General features: G+C 40.6%; 1 protein-coding gene across 1 annotated transcript in view; it reads right to left on the bottom strand.

Annotated features, from left to right (window-relative positions):
• Positions 1-9,334, bottom strand: part of FERMT1 (fermitin family member 1) — a 14,030-nt gene extending 4,696 nt beyond the window's left edge. Inside the window, exons 1-9 of the mRNA XM_009083678.1 lie at positions 9,134-9,334; positions 7,771-8,004; positions 6,177-6,323; positions 5,391-5,604; positions 4,775-4,877; positions 3,495-3,602; positions 2,521-2,652; positions 2,330-2,379; positions 377-501 (exon numbers count right to left, since the gene is read on the bottom strand). Of these exons, the coding sequence (XP_009081926.1) occupies positions 377-501; positions 2,330-2,379; positions 2,521-2,652; positions 3,495-3,602; positions 4,775-4,877; positions 5,391-5,604; positions 6,177-6,323; positions 7,771-8,004; positions 9,134-9,284 (1,264 nt within the window). The 5' untranslated portion in view covers positions 9,285-9,334. The remainder of the gene's footprint in view (positions 1-376; positions 502-2,329; positions 2,380-2,520; positions 2,653-3,494; positions 3,603-4,774; positions 4,878-5,390; positions 5,605-6,176; positions 6,324-7,770; positions 8,005-9,133) is intronic.
• Positions 9,335-10,577: the final 1,243 nt, after the last annotated feature.

The raw sequence follows: 10,577 nt of genomic DNA, 5'->3' as shown, positions 1-10,577 counted from the left end.
TCCTGCCCACTGCATCATCCATAATCCTCTGCTACGTGTGCGTTTTCTAAGGACAGAGGTGAACACTACCATTTAACAGAGCAAAAACTTTGGGAAATAAAAGTATCCCACAGGTCACGTTCTCCATCTGACTCATCTTTAGGAATTCAGCAGTACATGGTGTTTTACAAATCAGGCTCAGATGATCTTGTTTTGGACTAAGCTATCAATTTTTTTTTTAGGCCTCTCCTGCAGGTATGGAGTGCTTAGGAGTCTCAGGAACTGAAAGCTCCAACAATAAATGCTGTTGTGCTTGCCTTCCTGAGTCTGGCAGGGATTTCTTGATCTATTCAGTTTACAAATGCAAAAGAAAAAGGAAAGAAAGAAAAATTCCTACCTTTTAGGTTTAGTTTTTCAATGGGTTCTCCCTGTGCAGATTCCTGGTTTTTAAAATAAGATATTGAAGTGTCTCTAAAGACAAACCAGTATGATTTGATGGCTTTGAGTGCCAGCTTCTTGGGCCTACAAGAAATAAAGAAATCACATTTATTTCTATCCACATGTACAAATTGCTAAGTCACTCACATATATTACAGTTGATCCCAAATTCCAGGTTTGTTCACAGGCACTAGAATTGGTGCCAGTTTTCCAAACCTCCTTATCTAGAGTGTTTGCACCCATGAAACCGACTTGTATCTGTTAAACTGTAAGGGAGTAAAGATCTTTTTGGCTTTATCTGAACAATATGTAACACAACAAAATTCTACTCCTTCACTAATTATAGAGGTTCTGTAGCACTCCAGGAGAGAAAACTAGAGGTATCAGCACTAGTTCAGTAGAGAAATACTTCACAACTAGCAACCAAGGTCAACAACGAAGTTACAAAGAAGAAAAAAAATAATTCAGTCCTTCACTTTAAATTTAAGATGATGGTACAAAGGCTATAGAGCTAGATGGAAAACAGTGATTTATATACATACTCTTGCCTTCTAGAAATCCTAGCTTAGAATCCTTTCTACAACATGGCAATTCTTATGTTTAAATTTAAAAAACCTTGCATTTTCAAAACTGCTGAATAACTGGGCTTTTGATTTTCCAATACAGCGTCATTCTTCAAAAATAAGGGACTGTAATTTTTTTAGGCAGACAATTACTTTTCTAGCCAAAAAATAGTGGCTGAAAACTTTTTTGAAAGCTTTTTGTAATTTTTGAAAAAAAATAATTTGTAGTTCTCCACATAATTGTCACCCTCCTGAAAGCAGCATTTATTAGTGTGCTGACAGTGCACACTGTGAATAAATAGGAATAAAAGTTCTCCGTGTGAACAGCCAGCAGTAGGACATGAGCTTTGCATTCAGGTTTACAATTAAGCAAAATGTGGTTCCTTTAAAGAAATGTTTTACACCTTACCTAGTCTCTACAGTGTCTTGGGTTTAGTAAGTGATTTATCATGTGTGCAGGAACTTTTTCATGCTGAAAAATAACCACTGAATGATTTTAAAAGCAAACTGCTCTACTGCTGGGGGAAAACAAACAATCCATTGTTAGAGGCTTAAATTCCCTTTCATCTTAAGCCACCTTAGTAATTTGAATGTCAAATAAAATTCCTAATTGGGAATTAATAATTAACAATTCTTAACAGTTAACAACAGTTAGAATTTTTCAGGTGCAATTTTCAGTTCCCTGACTACTAAATACCATCTGTCAATGGAATGAATCTGATAAATATTTGTGCAACAGGAAATTTTATCTTTCTAAAACACAAAGGCTGTTTTATGATAAAAGGCATTACAGACTCAAGGTCTCTACAGTCATTTATATCACCCATAAATCAAGATATTATAGCGGGATCACAGAAACTCGTTTTGTTATCAGAAAAAACAGAATCCATGTTTGGGCAGAAATGGGTAATTCGGTTGTTTCTTTTGTTTAAAAAAATACGTTCCCCAGGGCTGCTGTCAGATAGTCTTCTCAGGGAGAACTGCAAGTTTCTTCTGGTTTTTCACTGGTGAAAAATGGTAAATATGATTGAAAACAAAACTGTAGGCACTTATGCTGAGAGATGATGATTGATGAGCACTAGGAAATGTAAAGGGCTGTGTCTTTTAGTAAGTGTAAGTACACCTACTGTGGCACCCTAAGAGCTGGAAAGATTTCCAGAGAAACTTGGTCAGAAGCAGCAAGAGAAAAATTTGAAGAGGATGATATTAGGCTGGTTAGACCTCTCTGGGGTATTTGTTAAATTATAACCATAGGATCTACTGTTAGATTAGAATGAAAAACTCAAGAGATCTCCTGTAAGGTTAAGCTTTTTGTTTTATATGTTTTATTGTTAATTTTACCAACTCACCTAACTAGCTTGAGATTATCAGCAAGTTTTGGGATGTCTGTGATGTCCTCCTGTCAGGAATAATTAGGAATAATTTTAGTACAATGCACTGTGTAATCATCTGTTAAAAAAATAATAATCAAGAACCAGGTAGGCTCAAAGTAAATACATTTGACACAGTGAAAACAATTCAGGGATCCCAAAGGACATACCAAAACTTTACTTGCTTTTCCACCTTCCAGTGTCACTTCCAGATTAGAAAGCGCAGCTTCTACTTCATCTACTTCTGATTCGCAGGTCATGTCTTGTGCTTCTGATGACAATGACAACTTGCTTACATGATACTAAAAGAAAACATCAGTACCCAATAGTCAGTGTACCAATTAGCTACACACAATCACAGCATATGAAAAGGACCATTTGGTCTTCTGGGTCTTGGACAACTGTGTGAAGCACAGAACCATGGGATTTTCACAAGGAAACAGGCATGTCCACCATGACCTCCAGTGCTGGTAACAGTTTCCTATTTTAATTGCGTTTGTATTCTTTCACTGTATAATTGTCCCTGTTCTGTGGGGCTGACTTGGTGCTACATTTGAATTCCCAGTCCTGCCAGCTATAAGTGCCATCCATGCCAGCTGGAAACTTGGCAGCAAGGTTCTCTGGTGTTCTGCAGTGGCAGGCTGTGAATTTTTGGCAGCTCCATTTACATCTAAAACGAATGAATTTATCATTAATAAATGTTTGTGCCTTATTACCTACAGTCAGGGACTAAGCTATGCTTGGTCATGTTAAATTTCCATGTAGTCCACAGTGTCCCTAGCTTTACACTGTGCTGTAGCTCTTTTTCTGTCTATTGTGAATGTATGTGTCACAGAAATTTTCAGGAAGAAGAGGTGACAGGATGGTAGCTGGTATGGGAAGCAACACTTCATCCTAATCCTCTGATATCAAAGTTACATCCTGGGTGCGACTTGCTTTAGATAATGTTAGTGAAAGGTTCCATTCTTGTACGTATCACTTGGAATAACGGTGTTACTGCTGCTCCTGCGTTTAGTTGGTTCAGCTGATGGATACAGACCCCCAGTCCAAGCATAGCTATTGGCCTGGGCTGTATCCCAGTCTTGTCCTAGCTTGTGCCTGCCTCTTGAGGAAACAGGTTTTGCAACTTGGATCAAGTACTTGCCTGCAGCGCAGCAAAGATCAGCATTTCTTCCTCTGTGCAGTCAATTTCTTCCAGCAGAATGGCCCAACGTGCTTGTTCATAGATTTGGTTGATTCTCACTGCATCGTACTGGAGCGAAAAAGAACAACATTGGTCATTAATGACCATCACGATACAGATTCACTATCAGCTGCAGCTGATCTAATTCTGGGCTGAAGCCATAAGGGTTATTTCCTTCCTCCTCCCACCTCTGCCTTGTTCCCATCCTTGCACAGTCACCACAGCTTGCTAAACCAACAGAAAATGAATCGTGAGTCCTTAGCTGAGGCAGAAGGGGAGGTTAAGACATGTCCTTTTGAGGCAGTAGCCTTGGACGGGCGTAACAGAAATGTGAAACCACACTGTGAGAGTAAAAATAATGTGACATGGCTGATACAAGTGTGACATGCAAAACTCTTATTCCTCACTTCCCCTCTGCGCTCTTGGCTTTTTTAGTTCTGCTTCTCTCTGCTCTGCCTTGACATTCATCAGATCCTGTTGTGAGCTGCTTTAATTCACTATCCATTTTTTGAATAATGACTGTTTCTTATTATCTACTTGTTTAATAAGCTGATGTGACTCACAAAAATATTCAATCCCCAGAGCTGCTGAAATGTAGGTGATGGGAGGATAAACCTTGGGGTGTGACCTCTTCCAGCAGAGGTGAGATATTAAGTTGCCTGAAGCTCTTTTGGGTTGTTTCATCCTATGACTGGCTGGGGCAAAGAGGGGAAATGTTTGGGCTACTGAAGTTGAGACACGTACTTGAATTTTAGTGGGATAGCATTTCACCCAAAAACATGCCACATGAACTAGAAGGTGCCCTGATTGCTTCAGAAAAGTTGTGAGATACAGTGAGGGCAGTGGAACATATATAATTTATAAGTTCATTTTCAAAACCAGGGCGTATACCATTATATCATTTAGAATACTGTTGGTCTAGTTTTTTCCTTAATTTTTCTTGTTAAAAGAGAGGCAGGAAGTAAACCAACCCCTCTGGAAATCTGGATACTGTTTCTGGTGGTCTTCAGACGTCATCTTTGTGCTTAAGATCTTATTTCAGGTGAGGAACAGTGATTCAGTGTCCAGAGGGTAAAAGTGCAGCCATAGCTGAGGGGAAGAAGCTGGATTTGATCTCTGAAGGGCCTGTAACAAATCCCAGCTAAAGTCCTATATATGGTTATACATATTCCGTATTACTCTATAGCTCCTTGACATGAAAGCAGGCAAACAACGAATTGCAATGAAAACAAAGCTCTTACTTTTGGATTCAAATCAAAGAAAGTGTAATATTTAAAGCGCAGAAGAAGCTGATCTTCCTCCAGAATGCCTTGTTCCATAAGTGACCGAGAGGAATCCAGCCAGCTGTGGAAGCAAACAACCCACAGGAAAAACCATCACACCTGCAGAGCTCCAATGCAATTGTGAAACAAAAGTGGGAACAAACACCTCTAGTTCCTGCAAGTCTGGGGAAAATGCAGATAAGTCAAGAACGTAGAGTGTCCTTGTGGATGAAAATATCCAAGTCACAGTTAAATGTTCCACAAATCTAAGAATGACAATTGATATTTTAATGCCAGAGAGACAATGCTCTCACACACTTGCACTACCAAAGACCCAAGTGTTTTATGTTCTCCTGTGGTGGACAGTAAGCAATGTTTACTTGTGCAGAACTCAGTCACCTATTTGTAATGCTTTGGAGCTTGACTGAAATTATCCACATGCCTATTTCTACTGTCCAGTTAAAGCCTTTGGAGTTTGCTATCCAAACTGTCCTTTAGCTGTGCCCACAGTGCTCAACTGAATTTAGTCCAGAGTCTGCACAACTGCATCACTCATGATTTTGAAAGAAAAAGCCCTCCCGGAGAGGGACCTTACCCTGCGTTGAGTTTGGCTTTGTCGGCCAAACTCCGCGGCTGGTACATCTCGGCGAGTGTTTCTGGAGAACAGTTGGGATAACTGAGGGCGAGGATGCTGCAGTTCTGCTCAGCCAAGGGACTGTCACTGAACCAAGTGATTGTGGAAGAAGCTGGTGACCCACTGACAGGATCATAAACTGGTGTCATGGTTTTACTATATAAACCTGGATTTGCTGCAAGTTAAGAGCATAACGTATTATTCCTGGGAAAAACGCCTTCAGACTTAGGTCCTGCCTACCACTTTCCATCATAAAAAAACTAACCCCTTCCTTTCAAGACAGTCTCCTATCCCTACTGTTTCCAGCTGGCCTTGTCCTTTCACAGGTGAGGTCACCTCAGGGACAGAAGTGCTCTCTCTTGTTCTGTGAGACAGCTCAGTGTGCTGGACATGGGAAACACACTTTCAAGCCTTTGTTTCTCATTATGCTTGCAGGTTGCCAAATTTCATGAATATTTTAAGTGTGGTCTCAGATTTTCAAAGAGCAGCAGCACATATATGCAGGGCCACAACTCATCACCTATTTTCTAGTATGGCCTTTCTGATATCAATGGAAAGGGAAACATTTATACAGATGACAGGAAAATATTGATATATTGGGGATTTGAAGCCACTGGTTTCAGGCCAGCTGTGTCTCTGTGACTATCATCCTGCATTAAACTGGTCTCTCTGGTTTTGTGTAACAAAGAGCTTCTTCCTCTTTTTGGCCTTGAGTCGGAAGAAAAAAACCATTGATTTTTTCATTACCTGATAATCCAGAACTCACTGGAGAGTCGCACAGGTTTAAAATATCTTCTGTAAGTGGTTCTTTGCTGTTCTTATCTTTTTTCTTTTTCTTTTTGAGTGTTCCTTCTGATTGCTTCAACAAAGAGAGTTCTTCTGACCTCCTAATATCTACAATGGCAATTTGGGAAGTGAAGCAAGATGAAACTTAGCAGATTACATCCAAACACAGCCCATGGTTGGTAAGAGCATTTCAGGAAGCTTCATGTTGCAATCTGTATGTTATTTTTAGCAGGTTGAAAGCAGTAGCTGTGGCAAATACAGTAAATCTCTAACAAGGCCAAAGACTTTGGGCTGTGAGAGGGAGTTTTGAAAGGATTTAAACTTGATTTTGTAGGAAGTATAACTGCATTTTAGAACACCAGGAAAAAGCTTTCTCCCTAATGGCTGCGTAATCACCTTTGAGCATAATAACCTCAGTGAAATATCTGAATTAGATCTATGTATTTGAAGTTCATGCCTTTTATTATTCACTGTATTTCTCTTTGTCACGAGATTCTGTCGCAGCTTTACACTATTCCCTAATGCACTACTGATTCAGACAGGTATTCTCAGCTGCAAACTGGCACTTGTTTTCTGAAACACACATTTATTCTGGGGTAAGCAAAGACATTTTTTACATTATTCACTCATGAGTAAAGTTGTAGAGTTCCGGTACTGACTTAGTCTGGAAGAAAAACATAGCAAGAAAATTTGGCCAAATGTCAGTTGAGCAATTATAGCATCTTTTTCTTCAGAGCTATTAGGTATAATACAGACATACTACACCTTACACAATCCACTGCTAGGAGATCAAACTGAAAGCTGCATTGTTGTCAGTGTGAGGCAGTAAATTACTTCTGAAGATAAATGTGTTAATGGACTAAGCTTTGAAGATCTATTTTAATTCCTATTGTATCCTAAAACTAAGGGATTTTTGAAGGCTGCTTACGGACTCAGCTGATTCTTGTTGACCACAGAGATGTCTGGCATGTTCTAAAATCTCATCTCTACCTGGAAGTGCTTCATTGTTGGAAAGAGTAGACACCTGGGGCCTCAGTGGGGACACTGATGGGCTGGTGTGGGGTAGCTAGGTATGTTCTGACCTGAACAGCTTTGGGCATATAGAAGTTTTGAACTTTTACAACATGCCCCTTCTGAAGTGAATACATATAACCAATAGGTGATCAATCACTTGACACCAGTAAAATTGCCTGTGGTGAAGCTTGGTGTGAGGTTGAAAACCTCAAGCTCTTAGTCAAAGGCATAGAATAAGCAGGACTGAGTTCTGCTCCAGGAGGACAAGGATTCCTAAAAACCACCAACAGGACTTTGAGTATTTAAGACTCCTGCAGCTCACGGGACACATCTGACAGTGTTTGCATCAGTTATCACAGAAACTGAGAATCACTGACATACACTGCACACTAAGCATGAAAAAAATCTGTCTTTTTACATTGGGTTGACTCAAATTTCTCCTTGAGCTAAACAGTTTTGTGAGGAAGGACTTCATATTAAAACAAAGTCTCCCAATAAAATGCTCCAACTTAGTTGCCAGAGGGGATTTAGCTTTACTTACTGAGCATTTTGCAGATGTCACTGACAGCTCTGAACACCATGGAAGAGAAGCTGACTTTCAGTCTCACGGTCTTCAGGTTTGGCAAGCGAAGACGCAGCATTTTGTGCTGAGTGGTAAACAACAGCTTAGCATCTGCCTGCACCCCACATTTATCCAGTGTCCAGTGGGTTTTCAGAAGCCAACACTTTTTTTGCTCCCACCAAAAAGCATAGTCTGACCAATCTTGTGCTATTTCTAGGAAAATACAAAATGATTATTAATAAACTATGGAGCAAATATACAAAAAACTTTGTTTGGAAAGAGTTTTCTGCAAAGAGGAATATTTATTTACTTCAAAGCAGCAACCACACAGTTCCCAAGACCTAGACCTCATTTGCTGAATACTAGTGGCAGTCACTGGGATCTAACTTTGTTTTGCCTGAAGAATTAACCCAGGTGCTGACTGTGGCACTGCCTTAATCTTGCAGATATCCATAGAGAAAGAGCATCTTCTGAAACTGATCCAATGCTTCTTGGACTGTGGTAGGATAGGGACTAACAACAAGGGTACCCACAACTTGAACCCCCACTTGACAGTGCAAGCTGAAAGTCCTCCCACAGAACCTTGTGTGCACCCTGATGGGCACAAGTTCATCCACAATCTCCTGGGAAGCACCTCTAGAGTGTCAGATTTGCTTTAAATATTAATATAGAAAGCTTTTCACACCAGTTGAGTACTACTTATAAAAATACTGTGAAAAATTAGTCTTCCGACCCAGTGGGAACTCCAACTACCATTGGTTTGCTGCTGAATTGCGTGGGTCAGTATGTAGAGAGGGTGATAAAAGTCTATCACACATTTTCTACTTGCTGTGACTCTACACAGGGTATTTTACTTTTCATTTCCTAACTTGGACTTGGTCAGTCTCAGCTTTTCACAGCTGGATATATGCAATGGGTAAAGTGGCTCAGATTGCAGATGGAATGCCACAACAGCACAGGAAACAGTAACTTCTGAAGTGCCTTTTAACAACTAATTCTGCCTCCTTGACTGCCACAGGTGGATAAACAGAGTCTCAACTTCCTCTATTGCCCCCCAAACTCCCCACCCCTAACATCTGTCTGGAAAGGGAGTCGAATAGTTAACCTGTTCTAATTATTTTTGTCTGGCTGGAAGGCAAAACCAAAGCTTTGCTTGCACTGTGGTAGCACAGGGGTTTTAGTCACAGGCAGGGAGGAGTTCTGACTACGTAAAACCCTGAGTATGAGCACCTCCACGCTCAGTGTGCCGCGATGCAGAGGTGAGGCACCAGCCTCTCTTTGTAGAGGGAAAGCTGCACATATTATTTTAATAAGAATAATAATTAAACAGGTCTTTACTCACGGATTTGTTCTACTAATTTCAGCATCAGTCCTCCAATATGAAGGTCCCCTGTGACCTGTAATAGAAGTTCCTTTGGTACCTCTGGCTGAGGATGATCAATCGTCAACGTGAGACCCCAGGAGTGAGACCCATAATCACTTGAGGAAGTCATTTTGGAATAGGTCTACGTAAGCTCTGCAAAAAAAAAAAAAAAGAACCAAGCAAACAGGATATATTTTCCTCCAGTCTCCAAACAGAGGCATTTCTCCATAGCCTCAAAATAACTCCATGCTGTCAAGACTTCACAGCGGCCTTGGCTGGAACTTCAGTGGTGTTGTTACCTCTGAACTAGACTCTGCCGTTGTGATTACTCTTGCTTGTGGGATTTTTTGGTTTCATTTTGATTTCACCCCACCCCCATTTTAGATGCTGCTGGTTGGGTAGAGAAAGCTCAGTTTTACCCAGGTTTTCCCACTCTGCAGTGCTAATCTGCCAGTCTGGACATCATAAAGCTTACAGTTGTGGGTGAGATCTGTTTTGGCAATCTGTCCAGTGAACAAAGGAATTTCGTTGACTTGTACACTTGCAGCTGTAATTTTCACTGCAAACAAAGTCTACACTTACTGTTGTGCCAGCTTAGTTCTATGGGACCAAATCCAGAGCGTGGTTTTACCTATTTGGGTAGATGTGAGGGGAGACTAACAACTTCAGTGTCTCTCTGCCAGCAATATCCAGGCACATAACTGCAGTCTCTGCTGACTGCTTGCACAGGGATGTAGGCATGAATCGTCTGAGATCCCACCAGACTCCTGCCAGGACAGGTAGGCAGTAATCATGCCAAGCCAAACTAGAGAAGATGCTCCAAGTAGAAGCTTTGGTTATCATCAGCTGAGTTCTGTTAATTCCTGAAGAAAGAGCTTGTAGGTATAAGGTGACTGATGCTGCAGGCAGGATTTGTGGTGTTTAACCAGGGAGAGAAGATACCAGATCAGCTTTCTGCCCTGAAACAAAGCCTTTGTAGTTGAAGCTTAGGCACCAAAGTGGATGACTTCCATTTGTTGCAGACTTTCAGCAAGACACAAGAATCCAAGTCATACACACTCTGCTGAAGGTGCCATTCACAGTTTGCTTCTAACATAAAAACCAACAAGGAGTTGTTTACAAAGTAAGCCAGAGGAGATATAACAACATTAACAGGTTGTTGTCGATCATTTGAAAAACAAGTGTTTAGTTATTTAAAAACTTTAGCCTAGAAGTTAAGTCAAACCCAGAAAAATCAAGGACAGTTGTCTGTCACAGGTGAGGAGTGAAGGAAGAAACAACCTTTTCTAGGACTGATTACAGGACAAGATCAGACCAGCTTAGGTTACACTAATGTAAAATTAAGCTCAAGGCTGGACACAGCTTGACTGAAAACAGGCTGAAAATTTAAATTCATCTGTTTACCAAATGTATAGCAACAAAG

This window comes from Acanthisitta chloris, unplaced genomic scaffold, assembly GCF_000695815.1.
Source record: "Acanthisitta chloris isolate BGI_N310 unplaced genomic scaffold, ASM69581v1 scaffold28711, whole genome shotgun sequence".
Lineage (NCBI taxonomy): Eukaryota > Metazoa > Chordata > Aves > Passeriformes > Acanthisittidae > Acanthisitta > Acanthisitta chloris.
The sequence above is the reverse complement of the archived record's forward strand: the minus strand, read 5'-3'. Positions and strand labels throughout refer to the sequence as shown.